The sequence below is a fragment of the Leptosomus discolor genome, chromosome 5 (assembly GCF_034619465.1).
Source record: "Leptosomus discolor isolate bLepDis1 chromosome 5, bLepDis1.hap2, whole genome shotgun sequence".
NCBI classification, from domain to species: Eukaryota; Metazoa; Chordata; class Aves; order Leptosomiformes; family Leptosomidae; genus Leptosomus; species Leptosomus discolor.
In genome coordinates this window covers 28,421,683-28,441,823 of record NC_141395.1, presented here as the reverse complement: position 1 = coordinate 28,441,823, position 20,141 = coordinate 28,421,683, and the positions used below count along the sequence as shown (strand labels likewise).

General features: G+C 40.8%; 1 protein-coding gene across 1 annotated transcript; it reads right to left on the bottom strand.

Annotated features, from left to right (window-relative positions):
- Positions 1-13,641: 13,641 nt before the first annotated feature.
- CTLA4 (cytotoxic T-lymphocyte associated protein 4) lies at positions 13,642-16,945 on the bottom strand. Its single transcript, XM_009956043.2, is given in 4 exon segments — positions 13,642-13,812; positions 14,753-14,862; positions 15,339-15,689; positions 16,888-16,945. Coding segments are annotated over 4 exon segments (690 nt in total).
- Positions 16,946-20,141: the final 3,196 nt, after the last annotated feature.

Below are 20,141 nucleotides of genomic sequence, written 5' to 3'. Positions count from 1 at the left end.
CATTACCATGTCAAATCAGCTTGATTATTGGGGAGTTCACCCTGAGAATGCAACCGCAAGAAACTGCAGTGCATGCAAGTTACGAAAGTTAACAGGGCCAAGACACGGCACTCGCAGCAAAAGCAACTAGTTCTGCAGCTGCCCAGCTCTCATCTTGATTAGCTGTCCTGTGTCTCTAGTGCATACTCCATGCAGATCAGGGTGAAAGTATGCAAACTATCTCTTAACTGAATGACAGCACAAGCCTGAATGCAGGAAGTATCTAGTTACATTCAGGCAAGCTCTGCAGCAGCTAATATACACTTGTTCTCAGAATAAAACCTCAGTAAACTCTGCTCAGTCTAAGCTGTTCCCAGCTAATACTAAGCTGGCCCAGGCAGATGTATACACATTGTATAGGAATGTGCAGCTCCCTGCTGCACATGACTGACTGCTGGCAAACTTTAAAGAACAGGCTTTTCACACTTGGTCTTTTCAATCTCAGCTCTGTGGTTGCTGGTCATTAAAAACGAATGTTTGCTCAGGGGGGTTTTGTTGTCCTAGCCAAAGTGCTTCTTCAGTTTTGGGTCTGTAGCCTCACGCAATTCTGACTGAGCCATGGCAAAGCACACCCATATCCAGAGGAGAAGTCAAGCAGCCTGCTGGAGCCTGCTGCAGTAGTGAAGCTGGGGAAGTACAAGTGTCCATATGTTTGTATAGATACTAGAGAGTCCTGGGGTTTTTGTGTCATCATCTTAGCCAGCTGAGTTACGAAGACATCAACGCAAGAAAAGTCCTCAGCCTGCAAATTTTTGCAGGTTATGAGAGTCTTTCAAGATAGCTTTACCTTATGCTTTTCCTCACTAAGCACCCACTGTTGGATACTTATCTGGGAGGCAAGATACTTGACTGAGGATATTTTTGTTCTCATCTGGTACAGCCAGCCTTTACATTTACGCTCTCATGAATTGTTTAGATGACTATCAGAAAAGGTGAAAGTTGGAGTTTCTCTGTTCTCATTGTGTTGATACTGCTGTTAAACATTAATGTTACATTAGTGCCTGGTGCTAATCATAGCACTGTTCCCAAGCCTAACTTCAGAATTCTTCAGGAATCCCCTTCTGGCTGGGAGCTGCCTAGCTTTGCTGCCAGGCCAGGAATGGAGCTATGTCTCATCAGATAGCCCTGACTTTATAAATCTCAGTTTGTTCTCCATGGATCTGTTTATAGACAGCTGCTCGTTCCATTGTTTCAGGTGACCACTGAAAAGTCACGTCCATATGTCCTCTCTCTCTTCAGTTCAAAGTGTTGTGGCTTGCCCTGTTTGGTTGCTAGAATTCTTTATCCCTTGTCTGTGTGCTATGCTGCGTCAGCAGCAGAGGCAACGTATGGCCATTGGGAAGCCATTAGCAATGAAGTTGTGTTCAGTACCTGCCACAGAGATCAGCATCACAGCTGATGCTTGGCTTTCTTAGCTGAACTCTCCTCCCTTTGACGAAAGTGGCCCTGCAGGTGCTGCTGTGTACCTCTTCAAAGGTGCTATTGGATGTGATTATATTCCTATTGGTTATCCCAGATCTTTTTTAAGACTTATCTCTGTGCCTGGTGTTAAGGGGTGCCTGTTGTGGCCCAGGAATTTTTAGCATTGTTTTGTTGGTGTCCACAGTATGACGGGGAGCATACAAATGTATTACTTCTTGTGCTTGGGGTCTTACTGCACATGCAGTCAACAATATAGGAGTCTTTAGTTACCAGGTCATTGATTCATGTTACATTGATTCAGGCATTTAGCTCTGCAGGCCGTTGGTTTCTTTCCTTCTGTGCTAGATAAGAAAAAAGCTGTAACAAAAAAAAAAAGTAAGCCAGTCACACCACTTCAGTTCTCATTGGGTTGCTGTGGTTACACTATGTTTTCTAGTGACATCAGTGAGGGCTCTGTAATGCTTGCGTGACGGACTGTTTTGCTAAAAGAAAAAAAAGAATAGTCAAAGGGGAAAAAATTAATTTGGCCATTTGCATCTTTCCTTCTAGTTATGTTTTCGTAAGCAGGTGATTAGTGTTAGTGGTTTACAGAGGAGCAAGTGGTGATTTTTTTTATTAGCTTTATATGCTACAACTACAAATTATTCTAGTTGATATGGAAACATAACTATTTTTCCACTATGAAAAGAAACATTTCATTGTTTCCAAGCTTTGAACACTACCTCAGATAGCACCTTTTGTCTCTCTAGGTTCTTTTGCTGTTTTCAAGGCAATTTGAGTTTTTTCAAGTTGTTCCATTTCTTCTGTAACACAGAACAGCTGATCATCCTTGTTTACCTGGACTCAAAGTCCACATGGTTTCAGAAAGTGTCAGGATAAATCCATGGAAGAGGAATTCCTCAGTGTTGTTAAATACAGAGACACCACCCTTTGAAGTTCCTGAACTGCTGGTGTGGGAGGGCTGGGACAGTATTTTAGGAAGGTTTCATAGCATACTTTCCTTGATTTTATACTCTTCCCTGACATCTGTTCTTGGCCACTGTTGGAAAGTGGACAGTGGGTGGAGTGCATCATTTGTCTGACCTGCCACGGACTCAGTTATGTTCTTAGGTTCTCATTGTTGCTGACTCTGATAGCAAATTGCAGTTTGGTTTGAAAAATAACATCAAAGCCTAAGAAGTGCAATGTCCTGCATATTGTTTGAAGCTCATAGGATTGTAATGCCTTTCGGGTGGGCTTATTGCTTTATAGGAAAAAGCTGCTACTTAGGGGTGATTGTGTAGATCAACAACTGCAGGTTCTCTGACTGACCTGCTATTTCCATTGCAGGCCAGGCAATTCGCCCATGTAAGAGAGTCTGCTGCAATGCAGTCAGTGGTGGGAGCAGTCACACATGCTCAGTACAGACAAGGAAGCAAGCAGCCTTGAAAAAAACTGTCACAGAACTCTGTGAGCAGCCTGCAGACTGTGTGCTTAAAGTGAGTAATGTCTTGTCTCCTAACACGTTAACTGGTTAATTACACATCCAAGTCAAGCAAGGGCCATTCCTGATTTCACAGAGGCTGGGACTGTTTAGCCTCAAGAAGGGAATGCTCAGGAGGCATCTTATTAGGGTGTATAAATACCTGATGGGAGTTGTAAAGAGGACAGAGCCAGACTTTTCTTAGTGGTGCCCAGTGACAGAAGAAGAAGCAGTACAAGAAATTCCATTTAAATATAAGAAAACTTTTTTATTGACAATAGTCAAACACTGGCACAGCAGCTGACCCTGCTTTGAGCAATGGGGTTGGACTAGACAAACTCCAGAAGTGCCTTTCCACCTTACCCATCACTTGATTCTCCATGGCATTGTTCCAGGCAGTCTGAATTGTGGCATTCTCACATTGTCTGTGACAAGTTTTAAGTCTTATCCTGACTCACCTTTTCCAACAGAAACACCAAAAAGGAAGGGCTTTCTGCTTCACCATGTAGGAATTCAGAGGTGGAATCACCATCTGTATAGCTGCTGCAGTGTCTTTTAGCATCATTCCTACCTTTTTTTCTGCTTGCTATGTCTGGTCTTGAATCATGCCTGCAGACACTGTAAAGCGGGTGCTGTGTTATTAGTACTCATTTATATTGTACTCTTCTTGATTATTGCAAATAATAATATTAGCACATATAAAATAGTTACTGCTGCTGTGTTGTCCTGCCACAGAACTGAGTGTCTTTTGGTATTCCCACAGCCACTGAGTTAACAGTGACCATCTTATTTTGTGTCTGTGGAAGGGAGAAATAGAAACTCATCATGAAAAAAAAGTACAGAGATTAATTTTGCGACAGCAGCTATCTGTGGATTCACTCAGAAATGTGACCATACAGTAGCCTGTAAGGCCCAGACTACTCACAAAGGCATAAACTTACAGATTTAAAAACAATCCAGTAAAGGATTTGGAGTATGTCTTATATGATGAACAGCTGAGGGATCTGGGGCTGTTTAGCCTGGAGAAGAGAAGGCTGAGGGGAGACCTTATAACTCTCTACAGCTACTGAAAGGAAGTTGTAGCAAGGCGGGGGTCGGTCTCTTCTCCCTAGTGACAAGCGATAGAACAAGGGGAAATGGCCTTAAGCTGCACCAGGGGAGATTCAGGCTGGATATTGGGAAGAATTTCTTTACTGAAAGGGTTGTCAGGCATTGGAACAGCCTGCCCAGGGAGGTGGTGGAGTCATGATCCCTGGAGGTGTTTAAGCGAAGGGTAGATGTTGTGCTTAGGGACATGGTTTAGTGGTGTTCATAGAGCTAGGACAAAGGTTGGACTCTATGATCTTGAAAGTCTCTTCCAACCAAAACTGTTCTATGAGTCTATGGTTCTATAATAAGAAGGAACCTACAGGGACAAACTTAAGACCCATTAAACAAGCCTGAATTGCCTGAATTTAAAAAGTGTAGGAGACAACCTTTTTTTATTAAAAGGTCTCTGTATAGTATGTGCCTAGTGCAGACTGCTTTGGTGATAACAAATGCATATGTACAGCCTGTCTTGCTGTTGGAAATCTCTGTCCCAGAGTGAGTTAGCTGCAGCAGGGCTCGGAGCCAAGGGCAGAGTCTGCTACATGGTTAGTCAGTTTCAAAAAGATAAGCTATGATATCTCATGCTTAAATATCTACAAACAGTCAAATAAGATGCATGACTGCAGTATGTTTGTGACTTGGAAAGGGAAAAGAAAAATTAGACACAGTATTACCAGCATAGGTAAAACTCCAGCTGGAAATGTGTTCAAATGACTAATCCTTGGTAGGTAGCAGCACCTAAATGGGTGATATGAGTTACATATGAGTTTTTCAGGTCAGAGATCTTTCTTACATAAGAAAGAACAATGCTTATTAGTTTTGAACCTTATACAGTCAGTTTCTTCTGTCATAAAAATCTACTGAGTAAAGGATGTTTAAGTGTCTCAAAATTGTTGAAAACAATGATTCCTAGTTCTGTTGCAAGACATAGATTCACAGTAGTCACCACTAAATCTGCCACTGATCTGTGCTCTAACAGGACAGTGTTGTTAATAGCATACCCTCTTTAGCAATCTCAGAGATTTAATACAACAAACAATAAATCATTACTGTGTTTGCTGTTAGTCTTGCAAAGCTTCAAAATAAGAATTTCCCAATCTGTATCAGTGCAAAATTGCAATCTTTCACAGATTTTCAATAAAAATCAGGAAGGCCTGCCAGCCTTGAAAGTTTTCCACTGAAAGTGCAGAGAGAGTGAGCGCTCTCCTAGGACAGGCAGTGGTCTAGGCATGTTCTGCCTTTGGTGTGGGATCAGGCAGCAGCCATCTGTGTGTCTCACTTCCCAGCTGAGTACCACAGCCTTTGGGCAAGTGGCTCTTTTTGTTCCTGTCTCTGGCACTGAACAGAAAGTCTAACTTTGATCCAAGGAAGGTTTTGTCAAAAATGGGTTAATTGCTGCATGCATGCATGCAAGCACGTGCACATAAACCCAGAGTTTTTTAAACAAATGAGGGTTCTCTGTATGAACTTTTTGGCCAATTCTAATTACGTGAAGGTGACTAATAGGACTAACTCACCCACTAGTGGAAAGTGGCGCCATGTACTCATGCATACCCAAGTGAACAAATTAGGGCAGGAACTAAAGAGAACTCTGCATGACTTGTAAAATGTCTTGATTTGAGGTTTTGCTGGGGTATTCTCTTTAAACACTATGATTACAAAAATGCCATGGTATCTCTAGTGATCACATATCATCAGAGCATCAGTTTCATGTTGAAAGAACTGAAAACAGCATTTCAGCAAAACATGGAAATATTTTCTAGCAACTAGACAGAAACTGGCAACACTTCATTTATCAGATAATTTATAGGTTTTATTTCAGAGCAGAGTCAAGACAATGTATTTCTGAATAAGTGACAGGATTTTTCAAGAGTTTTTATTATAGTAAGTATGGGTTTAGGTAGCATGGGAAGCCTTCAGGCATGCTGAATATAGAGCTGTGCCTATTTCATAGGCACATTTCTGTATTACTGTGTTTCATTGTATATGTTTAATAGGTTTAAATCCTAATTCTACTTTCACACTCTACCTGCTTCACATACAACAAGCTATTTCCAGCTTCTGCTCTTCCAGTTCTGTTGCAGGGACAGCTTTCTGCAACACCTAAACATTTCACTAAACTTTACCCTATTGTTACTATTGTATGATAAGTAAGATTTTGTGATTTATTGATGACCTTAAAGCCAAAGTGCAGAGAGATTAAGAGAGAAAAGAGCTTAAAAGATGTTTGAGAGAACTTAATGAGAGTACTATAAAAAGAAGACTAGACAAATAGTCATAAAATAAAATATGATATAATGAATTAGTTTGTCATTATAAGAGAAAGGAAAATATTATTAATTCGTGAAGCAGACAGTCATCTTTGCTACAGAATTAAGTGAGAGAGCTCTTATAAATGCTACCCACACGATGTAGCACCTCACCAAAGCTCAGCTATGAAACCAACTTATTCTGCTGATTACTGCTGTTCTAGCCATCTTTCCTGCATGTAAAACATTAAGTCAGCCAGTTATGAAGCTATCGAATGTTTCCAGAGAGTCACTTACCAGAAGTATTTGATAACTTACAGAGAAATGAACTGTTTTGCTTTCTGATCTTGATTAAGTACTGTAACATACCACGTTTTGTGACAGTTTCAAATGTGGATTATTTTTGGTTCTTGTTTCCCCCTCAAGTATTTCTATTTTTTTTGCCCAGCTCATTGCATCTAACTTTTTAATCTGTATGATGCAAATCAATTACAGCATGTTTTGTGTTTCCATACTACTGCGTAACACTGTTTCTAGTGGAGGAGAAGAGAAGGCCTGGTTTTAATCACCTATTTGTTCTATTTGTTTGGTTTCAAATGAAGTAAAAAGATGACAATAGCAGGAACTAGAGGCTGTGTGTAGCAGGTAAGAAGGCCAATTCTGAAAACATACAAGAAGAAAAGAATTCTTGCCAGAGTTTCTACAGAACTTCGAACACCTCAGCTTTCCGCACACACCAGCGCATGAAGAGAGGTCTCTGCAGTGTGGCTGAAGGCCAACAGAGACCAGCTTTCAATGAGAGTTTTCACAGGGAGGAAGGAGGTTGAGATATTTCTTATAGTTTATGATGGTGCAAGTGCCCAGCACTAAAGACTGTGGAAGTTAGTACATACCAATTCCCTCACACTCTGGAGGTAAACTTTCTAATTTGCACAAAAGTAAGCAGTACTTCTGGCCCCAGTCATCGCTAGCTCAAGGAAGCTACAAATCCCCAAGCAGAAGCTCTAAAAGCAGGACTAAGGTGTAGTAAGTTAACAATAATCCATTTCATGGAGAGCAGGATTCATTTATTGCCTGTGTGTACTGAACTCTAGGAGTCTTTGGGGTCTGGCTACTCAGTTTCTAGTTTGAAAGTAACATGGAGTATTTGCTTAGAGTAGGTATTTTTGTTTAGGTAAAAACAGCAATCCTATATTTTTCATGCAAATGGTGATCTAGGGTCTAACACTAGTGCTCATTTCCCATAGAAAACCCACATCGCAGGTACTGATCCTGGCTGGGAAGAACAAAGTATCCTGCTGCTTACTCCAGCTTTCAACACAAGCTGCTGCATCACAGGGCAGAGCATAAATGTTGCTAAATCCCACCCATAGTCCAACCAGATGTTATCCAGTGTCTCAAACTCTCGCATCTGTATTACATATCCTATTTCAGGAGATGGTCTTCTTAAAGTCCCATCTATTGGAATCATGTAATTATGTGAGAAATTCCATTTTCCTTCAAAACAAGGTCTTGCTTTTTGTTGAAAAAAAACCCCCAGCTAATCTAAAAGTGGACCAATGACAAAAGAAATGTATCTCAAAATGGATTTTTTTTGGTCAAGGTCATAGCTGTGAGGTTGCCTGATACATGGTTTCTCATGATTGTGACATGATTTTCCTGCACTCTGGCAGGACAACTCTGGGCAACTGCAGCTGCATAGTTACTGTCAATACAAAAATTACTCTGATGGCTGCCTTATGTGTAAAGAGTTTGTAATTAAAACTTAGAGCCATCAATACATTATTGTTCATTTTGAACAGTCAATATCGTTGCTAATAAGTAAGATTTGCTTCTCATTATCAGTTCTGCTGATGAATAAAGAAGCACTATATAGCATGTTTGCAAGAAAATTGCATGCCTATAAATATTGTGCTATAACGGAGTTCATCCAGATTCTTTAATCCTAATTTTGACTGCATATTTTTATTTTGGATTTGTAATATGCTTATATTGAAAAATCCCTCTGTCTTACCTCTTCTGCTGTGGGAAGCTTGCCTGTTGCTGCTACTCCCAAAAGTTTGGGACCTCATTTGTACCATGTGGATGTCTGAACAGAACAGAAGTGGTGTTGTGTAGAAACATCCCACCCCAGAGCAGCAAATGAAGCAGATCAAACTGAATATTTAAAAGTACTACTTTTATCAAAACAATAGCCAGAAGATAATGAAGAAGAAAAACCGTCAATTAAGAAACTGAGAACTTTTTGTTCAACTGTAACTTCATAGCCACTAAAAAACGTTCATTAAGATATAAAACCATGACTGTGGTTCAGACAGCCGACTATGGAAACAGTAAGAAATCACCATTTTAAAAGTTAAAAAAGGAAAGAATAGTGACATTTTGAGTGGTTAATAATCTCCTACTTCATGGAAGCACCTGCCCTGTCACATCAGCAGGAATTATTAATGATTCTCGATCAAGTTTTGTTCCTCACCTGAACTCTTCCTTGCTCTGTCCCTCTAGTAAAACCAAAAATTTTTAAACTGACTTCAGGGACAATGTTTACAATGCCCCTTCCCATAGTTACTAAGATCTTTTATGAGTAATTGTTATTTGCTCAAACATACCACAGCTTCTCACTATTCTTCTTTGATGTACTATATAAAAGTACCCTGAAATAAGGCTCTTCTTTTATTAGTCACAAAAAACATTCACACAAAATGATAGCACAGTCATGTAAGCGCTGGATGTCTGTGTGTAGAAATACAGGTATAATTATGCCCAAGTGATGGTCAGGAATCTGCAGGATCAGCAAAGTGTGCTGCTGTCTATTTGTAATTCTTTCCTCGTTCTCTGCAGCTCAAAAATTTTCTTAATTTCACTGCTTCCCCACACCTCCCTCCCAGCCATAAGTCTGCATTCAAAATTTATGTTACCCTCCCAAGGACTGTAGAGGCCCCACAGCCTAGCTGTGATAGAAGCTAGCTCAAAGTACAATTTATGTGTTCAAGCAAGCATGCAAGCATACAAATGTCAAGAATAAATTGTCTTCAGTAATGCATAAAACCATCTGCTATACACCAGCCTTCTTTGGTTTGGATTTCATGATATAACTCTTGGCTACATCATCTGATTCTTATTTATGCCTTTCCTAGAGGCAGAGCTCTTTAGTCATGGTTCAGACTGTTCCCATCAGAGGGAAAACTGATGCATTTTCTAGTTTATTTTTCAGGGCTCACTCCCCAGAAATAGCTTCTGTCTAGCGAAAGGGAGAAACCAATTGTATCTTACCTTCCAATGTACTTTGCCTCTGAATCTCACCTCAGGCCCTCACAGACATACTCATACTCTTCGGAGCTGCAAAGCTTGAAGTCAACACTCAGACAGGAATTGTATCAAACCACTTAAAAGTTACCTGGCCAATGCAAATGTTGGTTATTGAAAAACAAGAAATTAGGCCCAGGGGAATCTTGAGTAAAGGTGAGGAGGTTAGGAAGGATAGGAATAGGTCAACAAAATCTACTCTTACATAGCCTAGGGAACCTTGATTTTTTTCTTTTTTAAATTTGGTAAAGATCTGTGGAAAACAACATGGATGGATTTTCCCTAAAGACCTCAAGGCTTGACTGAGTAATGAGTTCAGATTCACATATTCCTCCAAAGAGTGGGATATCTGAAAATTTCACAGGAAAATCTCTAATGCTAAAATGATGGACTACTCATAGAGTAGCCAAACGGGAGACTTTCTCTCACATGTTTTTCTGTATCAGCTAGGTCTCTGATAACTGAAAAAGGCAAGGGAAAAAAAAGTTCAGATAAAAAAGTGGATGAGAATGAAAGTAGAATATTGGAGGGTGGGAGGTGTTGTATGCATATGCCATTGTCTTTGATGGAGACAAGTATACCTATGAATGCCCACTCAGATGCAACCAGAAATTCACTATCTATGTTTCACAAACAGGCTGACACATCTCCTGGCTGGGTGAAGGGCACATCAAAAGAGACTCTTCCTGAACCTCACCAAGCAGTATGGTCTCATATTTGGCTGTCCTGGTAAGACGCTCAGTTATGTTTCTAAATTCCCTGTTCTAATGAGCAGAGTTCTGAGACCAAACCCTTTCACCTTTGCTTTTCACGTCTTCTCAGAAAGAGTCAGGATTTCCTCTTTATTGCATTTTCTGGGATGTACACTGACCTAGAGTTTGCACCTTTCATATTGGTATAGAAAACTGTATCTGACTTGCATATGTCAAAATTTTTTGAGTGCTGATCATGGCAAGATGCTCTCCAAGTATCAGGGAAAAGCACAGAGCTCAAGGTCCTGGAGGGCAGCACAGGGTATCAGGGGAATGGAAATTCCCTGAGGTGTGGGCTCTGCACTCTTCAGAGTGCTGCTATATGGACCATATGGAGATAGGTATAAATATCATCTCTACAGGCACTTAGGCTCCACTCATCTCTGTAGTGCCAGATACAAATTATGAGAGTATCATTGTCAATAAAACCTGAACTGAAATCCCACTTTGGTCTCCACTGCTACATCTGCTGATTTGAGTGCACCTATTACGCTGCCAGAACATTCAAAAAGGGAACCTGGCTTTGAACAAAAGTATAATATGTATTAATACAATATTTAGCTCAGGGAAGGCTGCTAAAGTGGTAAGGAAAGCCAGAGAAAATTAAGCACTGCAGAAATAAGAGGAGGTTGTAAAAAGTAGATACTGAGGATGAAGAGAAGTTCAGAACAGCGAGAGAATATGGGCAAAGTAATTTCCAATAGAATAATTAATAAATATCATACTAGGAATTATTTATGTGCAGGAGCAAACACAAAATATTGCTATTGCCACATGTGAGATGATTGTTTCTGCTCTGCTCTCCCATAACCTTCACTAGGTTATTTAGCAACTTGCAGCTCATTTAGGGCAGAATTCTTCCCTGGTCATTACAGGCTGAATGTCTCAAGGAAATGCTAGTGTACTAAGAGGGATTAGTCCAGGTGAATGCAGAAAGCCAAGCCATGGTGTACTCAGCTGCCAGAAATGAAGGTGAATTGGAATATACACAGGTTCTATGGCAACACAGATTCACAACCAGAGGTCATGAGGTTGTTGATACAGGTCCAAAGCATCTCTTCACCCAGGAGGAATAAACATAGAAAATAATTCACCTGAGCTGTCTTCAGATTGCTTAAGAAAAATGAGCTCTTGGTTCCAGCGTATAGAAATTGTCAAGGAAAAGAAAAAGAAGAAACAGTTGATTCATGATTCATGTCAGATACATGATTTAGGGGATATCTGAGCTACTACTTGCTGTGGTGGAAAAAAATTGCCCTGGATAGTTATTCTTGCTTTGCAGGGTAAATTTATTGGAAGACTTTACAGCTTGTACAAGTGGATGTGTGGGTCAAATCTGGTTTTACCAATCATGGGACACATTTCTCTGAGCAGGCTGCACTTGAACAGGCAGAAATTCAGTCATTTTGCAGTGACATCAAATGTGTGACCTTTGACCATTTTGGCAGCTCTAGCAAGTTCTCTTATTTTTGCATGATTGTAACCCTGGATAGTTATTCTTGCTTTGCAGGGTAAATTTATTGGAAGATTTTACAGCTTGTACAAGTGGATGTGTGGGTCAAATCTGGTTTTACCAATCATGGGACACATTTCTCTGAGCAGGCTGCACTTGAACAGGCAGAAATTCAGTCATTTTGCAGTGACATCAAATGTGTGACCTTTGACCATTTTTTAGCCCCAAAACACCAGGTTAGCAGAAAATTAGGGGAACAATCCCAGACTGATGTCAGAATACTAAAACACCTTCAGAAAAAGGATATGTCATCAGATGCTACTTTTACGTAATGCATTACAGTTGTAGGTCAACACTGAGGGAGCAGTTAGCAGCTGCAAACGTTGGCAAATTGAGAATGTGAATGTTTATTTGTACAGTTGGAGGTGATGCCAGATGAAGGGGCAAGAGGGGAAAAAGGGCAATGAGATTTGGTGTTCTGGGAGCTGCTGCCATTGCACACAACATGGCATAGAGGACTATGGGATTTGGGAGTTACAGAGCCAAGAAGATGAATTCATAGCTGTGAAACAGAGACACGTGCTGCCAAGTTTTTGGGTTACAAGGTGAAATTTTGATAGCAAAGAGTCAAAGTAGCCAAGAATGGTGAAGCAGCTTTGTGTGTCTACTAGCATTTAGTGAGTGAGAGTGTAAAAGAGGTGCAAAGAAAACAGGATTTGAAACTAGGACTATCTTGTTGTATAAACGTGTACAGGAGATGCTGTCAAAGTCATTACAGCTACCTTCTGCAAGTAAGTAACTTTGCTGGAAGTGAAAAGGTGATTGGTAGTGTCTCTGAACCACATCACAGCATCTCTAACTAGACAAATAGAAGACTTGACAGATTTTAATGGTGGCCTCCTGAGAAGAGCTGAGAAAATAAGTGTTGGCATGAGCACACAGGCTTCCTCAGAAGGGCAAAACACAGGGTCAGAGGGGAAAGGTTCATCTTGTCATCGCTGCTTTCTAACATGTAGCCACTTCCTGTTTCTTCTGAGAATGGTGAATAAGAAATGAACTTGAATTTGGGCAAAGCTTCAAGGTTTTTATTGAATAGTACATAACTGATAAACAAGATTATACACTATTGGTATTTTCATGGAAAACAGACTCAGTTAAACACAGTAACATACTTCTGCCTTTTGGATAGATGCTAATTTAGCATTTGTAAAACGCAAGGCCCCAGCAGAGCTGGAACACCCTCCCAGCAACAGCTTAAGAGGGCTTCTGCTGGGCAGCCTTTCTCTCCAGCTGTTGGCACTGGCTCAGGTATCATCAATGTTAACTCCAGCACGACGCTGCTGGAACTCAATGCCAGTGAAAGGAGCTGAGATCAGGCTTTTAGAGCAGCAGTGTCATCAGTGCCAGCCTATGGTGATGCGTCTGTGGAAGCACAGAGCACTAATGCCAGAAATGGGACCAATAAATAGCAATGCAGGGAAACAAGTCAACATTCCTTTGTACATTAGTGTGCTCTTCTGCCTCTGCCCCCCAGACCTATAGGATTAGCCTTGCAATGACACACAAGCCTCTGTCGCAATAGTGTTTGGATTTCTGTTGATCAGTAGACATGGTGAAATTTGACAGTAAGATGCTCAGCTGCAACAGCAATAGCTTTTAATGCTATACATATATATAAATGTATATATATATAGACTACATATTGGTACAATACAACTCAAAGAATCAATGGCCTAATGTAGCCATTTTTATGTGACAGGGTTAACCTTGAAATATTAATGCACTAACTATTTATTCTCCTCCAAACCATAGACGTTACAAGAATATTCTCTCTCCTTCCTGTACACCTTTGTAATAAGACAATTAATTTTATTTCTTTAACTTAAATGAGTTAGCAGACTTTACATCCCAGCTAGGAAACGGTTTCTCTCTTTCCGTGTTTCAGTTAACAGTGATGTGGAATGGAATCACTTTTTTCTCTAGCTTTTCGGAAGGCATTTTCACATAGACTCCAGTAGTGAGACATCGTCTTCTCTTTATCTATAAAATACGGGGGAGACCGTAAAATAAACAAGTGATCACAGCATAATCATTGAACAGTACATTTTAGAGAAAAGTGATGGATGTTCTGCCTTTACTGAGTAGAAGGCATTCTACACACCTTTCCCCGTCACCCCTCTTTGTAGAAGAGACCATCTGAGGGAGAATCAGGAGTTACAGGGGCCATTTAGCTAAAAACAGAGTCCTGCCATTCGTTTAGCCCTTCAAAGCTACTTGTGCTGCAGAGTTCAGTGTTGACTCAAAACTAGGAGTGTTCATACCAGACAGTTTCATTCAGCTTCTAGGGACAAGTGCAGACTGAAAAACATGGGACAGGGTACTGTTTGGTTTTAAGCTTTGGTGTCAGGTTTATTTCTAACAGACTGTGAGTACTCCAGACTCCCACAGAAAGAGGCAATCCAGACTTACATTTCACTTGCCTTTGTCTTTGTGCATTCATTTCTAGCTGTGAATTTAAAAATGCTGTAAGTTACAATTCCCGCCCCCCCCCCATCACAAAGGGAAGCCTCTTTAAATTTGCTTTGCACAGAGGTGAACGGTGAGAAAAGGAAAAATCAAATCTTGGGATTTTGTATGAATCAGTTGTGAAACCAGAGTACACACGAAGACTTTGATCCCAGAAGCATCCAGGACTCCAACCTGTTCTAAGCATCCAAACCTAAGCCAAGGGTCAGTCCAGCTGATGTGAGGTGACTGCTTTCTGGCACTCTGGCAACACAAATGATCCGTGAACATATCTAAATGGCAGCTCTAGCAAGTTCTCTTATTTTTGCATGATTGTAACATCATTGCACCAGTAAAAAGGAGCATTCCAGTGCATTTGTTCCCAGCGTTCTTCCCTGTTCTCATTTCTTTCTCCTTGTCCTCATCACATGAAGGGGTGTTATTAGCAGGATGGGGCTCAGTTGATGGGACTTACCGCTTTGCCCACGAGAATGGCCGAAATGATGATACTGTAAAGAAAAAATCCTGAGGTAGTAGCTCCTAATACCCAGAGATATATGGTAGCATCTGGACAAGGTTCTGGATCTAAAACATATAATATCACACAAGTCATGTCACATATGAGCCCCTAGAATCAATAATTCAGCCTCTACAGTGCTTTTCTCTAGCATGTGCTATCCCAGGACACTACCAGGTCTGAGCTCTGAGTCTCTTTCCACTCAGTCTCTAATGAAAATAGGCTTTATCTGTAGAAGAACATACACTTTATCATCCACTGTTTCTGCACTTACATATCCAACTGCTTAGATAGACATGTACACTGTATGGTATTGTTTGCCAAACTTCCATACGTTGCTAAATACATTGCATGGCTATGACTATGCCTGCTTTAGGTGTGTGCAGGGAGACCTGAAAGTAGTAAGAGCTAATCAAGTTTCTCAGAGCTTGAATCAGTGTTCAGCCTCACTTCTTTTATAAACAAAACTATGAAGGCCTTTGAAACATAATAGCAACTCCCTTAACCTGGGAATATCACAGAACTGTAAAGCTGCTTGGCTTACCAATGACATAGAGATGCGTCCCATTTCCTTTTTTCATAAAATAGGGTGGAGGGTACATCCGCTCCATCTTGCAGATGTAAAGACCAGTATCATTAGCTTGCAGGCCAGTGAGGGTGAGGGTCACATTGTTTCGGCCAGGGCTAACATGGCACTGAATGACCTCTTCCACACTGAACGTTTTAAATTCCATTGTATATGTTGAAGCACAAATTTCAGTGAACTGGTCACCTGTCTGTTTAAGCAGAGTCACTCGAATTTCCTTTGCATTCCCAATGTGCTTGTATTTACACACCAAGCTGGCGACTCCTTGCCTGTTGGCCAGCACCATTGCTGGCTGAGTTACTTCCATTACTGTAAGGAAATAAAGAGCATGACAGTAAGTGAACTGTCAAGAAATGGTATGCAGTCATTTACCTGAAGCTTTCACAATAGGAAGGGAGTCCTAACACCTCCTATTATCCATGGGTAATTCCTAGAAATGCTGCTAAATCCTTCCAAGAAAAGGACTCCAAAACCACAATTCACATAGGCACTGCATTGATATACTTTAAAAAGCTCAAGAAGTGCTTTGATTACTATAAATTATATTAGAAGTGTCAGCAATTACTTGTTGCTTAAATAGTAGGTAATTTGACCCACTTACTGGAGCAGTGACCTGCATGCTTCCGTTTCCCTCAGCACAAACTTTTTAATGTACATAAGAAAGCAAAAAATAGACTTCAGATGGTAAAGCTGAAATTTGAAATTTAAAATTAGGCATTTAAACCACAATTTCTGCCTGATAGAAATAAGCATATTCACATTTAGAAATAAACAGGTTGACATCCTATATGGAACACGGAGCAGAACCATTAGGGTAACAGTAAAACTGAATGGAAAACCTGTTTGCATATTTTTGTTTCTGATCTTTTTGCTCCTCATTTTTAACCAGCAATTCCCAAGCCACAGTACAGCAACAGTATATGCCCCAAGCCACAGTATAGCAACATGAAGCAAAACCTGATAAACATACTGCAAAAAATCATTACAAATCTTAAGGGGAAAGTTGTGTACCAGGTACACCCCACTGGCTGTTTTTTTCTATATACTGCTACACAATGGGAAGACACTAACTTTTGCTTTAATAAGCTGTGAAGACTCAGTATTATTTGTTCATTTTATATCAGTCCATTTTGGGGCAGGGCTTATCTTCTTCAGTTCTGCTGTGCAAGGATTTGGGATGAAGAAGAGTAGAATTTCTCCATCCATTCAAACCTCTATATCCATCAGCTGCCAACAACTTCACTCAGAGGGCCTGGTTTGTCAAAATCTTTCTTTCTTCTTGAGCTACTCTGAATCCTGCCCAGCTCTCTACAGATGCTACTGCTCTGAAGTCTGTGTCTGGTTTTCCAGATACCTTGCGGTCCTGCAAGACCTTATTCCTCGACTGTCCTATGGAGGGATCCCATGTCATCTCCCTCTCCCTGTTGTACCCAGTCATCTCCTGCAAAGATGTGAAACCAAGAAAATGTAGACACCCCCAGCTACTTTGCCTCCTTCATCTACCCACCTTTGGCAATGGCAGTGGCTGTGCAGAGAAAGCCCACGGTGACCAATATTGAGAGCATTCCTGCGCTGAGACAGATGCTGAAGGGGCTGAAGGTGGCTTGATGCCTTCAGACTTTAATACAAACTGGAACTCTCAGGACTGGAAAAAAAGCGACACCTTTTAGGATACTGAATCTTCGAAATGTTTGAACCCACACAGAGTCAGTGTGTATATATATAGCTTTGATCCCAGATGCTGTACCTGAAAGTAATATGAAGCTTTGTTTTGGTTTTACGAGAAAGGAAGTAGTGGGTTTGGTTAGTACGTGCACAGTTAACCTCAAACAGCATGAACAAAAACAACTATTCAGCAAATGGAAAATATGTATTCAATCTGAAACTGCCATCCATTCTGCTTTAAGAATTGGGGGAGGAAAGGTAATCATCCAATAGAGCAGTTCAGGCACTTTGGTGCTGCCAGCTTGCACAATCATAGCAGTTAATATTTTAGCAATCATCAGGTATTTCCTGTTAGGATAACAGACAGAGAACTGTACTTCTGCCTAACGTGGCACAGCAAATCAGTGCGAGCTAGCTTTTTTTATGGAGGACTTCCCTCCGCCCCCAATTTCTTTGCTTGCTTTAATGTTAGTGCTTTTGATGTTTAAAAATTGCTGCCCCCTTCAAAATACAGATTATACTTGCAATGACCTCATCTTTTCATATCAGCAATGTGACTTGCATCATAACCCAGCTTCTTTAGGCTTTTCTTTTTCCAAGAAAAAATTATCTAGGTTTATAGCTAATGACTTCCACATCTATACAGAACTTTCCCTACCTACAGACTTTACTGTCTAAGTACCTTGACATCAGTAGATGAAAAACACTAGAGGAGCTTTGATTATTGCTATCTCTGCTTAGGGCACCTGCGTCATTTCAAATCACAGTGAAACAGTTTTCACCCATTGGCCTTTTAAAAGTCATGTAAGGTCTGAAAATCATTTTGCTTTTTTATATGATAGACTGTCATATCCATGAATCATTGCCTAAAGAATTTCACAAAAATGAAATTACACTTCAGTTGCACTGAAGGTCATCATTCATTTTTTTTCCCACACTTTGAGAAGTTCTTTTAGAAGGTGCTTCATCATTTCTATATTGTCCTGGGTTTGGCTGGGATAGAGTTAATTTTCACAAGAAGCTGGGGCACAGCCAGGATAGCTGACCCAAACTAGCCAAGGGGATGTTTAATACCATATGACCTCATGCCCAATATATAACTCGGGGACCTGGCCCCAGGCTGAGCATTGGGTTCCAGGTGGTGAGCAATTGCATTGTGCATCACTCGCTTTATATATTATTTTATTAGTATTATTGTTTCTTCTCTCCTTGTGTTGTCCTGTCCTTGTGGGTTATCTCAACCCACAAGATTTTACCTTTCCTCCCAATTCTGCTCCCCATCACACCAGGGGTGGGGAGGAGCGAGCAAGCGGCCATGTGGTGCTGTGTTGCCAGCTGGGCTTAAACCACAACATATATGTAGATCTGGTAGATTGCAAAGACCTGATTTTGGCCTGTGACCTAGAAAAACTAACAGCATTATTTCCTCAACAGTAGCCTGCCCAATCCAAAGATATGGGATAAATATTTGATCTTGAAATCACATAAATACCTAATGGTATAAATAAATTTACTGCTTCCATACTTAGGTGATAAAACAATTGTTTGTAATGACAGATTCATAGCCAGTTTGATCTTAACCAGCATTCAAAAGAGATCTGATGATAAATACAAACATAGCTACGGGAAAATGAAAAACTGCACCCTAATAATGAGTCAGGCCCATCTTGTATTACTGGATAGACAAGCTTAAATGAATTTTCATGTTAAATGTAATATTAAATAAATGCTATTGCAACATCATGTACCAGAATATCAGTGAAATTTATGTCATGAAATTACCAGGTTATGCCTGACATTTTCATATCCAGAGTAGTAACCAAATCACCTGTCCTATGTATCTTTTGGGCTTGGGTTTTGTTAAACAAATGATGCATTTGAGCGACATCAACCATAATGTCATCTCCTGATAACTGATAGAGACTGCAAATTGATGGTGCAATTAACCACTAAACACATACAAAGGATTGCCATGTAAAACTCAGTGCTCACTGCACCACACAGCCACAGTATCTTACACAGCTAGAGTGAGAGGTAGCACTGACACTCCTCTCTCTGGCAATTGAGACTGTTCTGGCAAACTTTGTGTTTCCAGTGGTACTCATCTCGTTTCCTAGCTGTTTTGTTCTCAGGGTGCCTTTTCAGATCGACCACTTTTTACTTTTTACCCTTGTTCCTCCTTAAAAACCTCATGTTATGATGACTGCTCTTCTAAGTAAGGCACAATATGTCTCCCTGTGGAGTCTCTTGAAGGCACCTCCATCTTCACAGCCAGGGCAGCCTGAGGTGAGCCCAGAGTATCCCCCTTCCAATGGATAGAGATTACTCTGCTATGGTGCCCTCTATCCTTGCTGATCAGACTTTGGATCTTGAGTTAACATATGCAGATAGCAGATGGATGATGCAATAAAATAGAGACCTTGTTCCAAATAAGATCTCTCCTTCACTGCTCCCATCCTTCCCAGCTCAGTTATGGCATGGAACAAGGTATTGGTAACTGAATGAGTTCCTGCCTAAAGTAAGATCCAAAAGAATCGCCGGGGACACCTTTTCTTTCTGCTGTGCCCCTCTCCCAACTACTCTCCAGCTGATGAAGAGTCTTTGGACTTCTTGGGCCACCTTCCCTGTGTGTCACAGGCTTTGTGGGCTACAGCCATAGGACCAATCTTGCCTAGTTACTGCATGTTCTTGTCTGTGTAGTCTGGTATCTTCCTGCCCTGACTTCCTCATCTTGAAGTCATTTTTCTTCCACCCTTTCCTCATAAGCAGAACCTGACACATGGCCTAGGGCCAGGGCAAGGGAGTGGGTGAAAGAAGAGCCCTCGCTTTGACTTTGAGCTTCAGAAAGTCTTTTGGGAAGGATATTCCTCAGGCTGTCTCCAACAGCCTGTGCTTTGCACTTGCTGTGTCCAAAAGCTCCGTTTAAGATAAATCTTTCCTTTAATACACATGTAGTACTCTTTGTTCTTAGGGGTGATATTAATCCCCGGGTCACAGGAAACCTTTGTACTCTACGTACCCTACCAGAGCAAAGCATCAAAGCAGGAGAGGGGACTGAGGGCCTTGCAGAGCTAAGCTGCAGAGCCTTAAACTGAG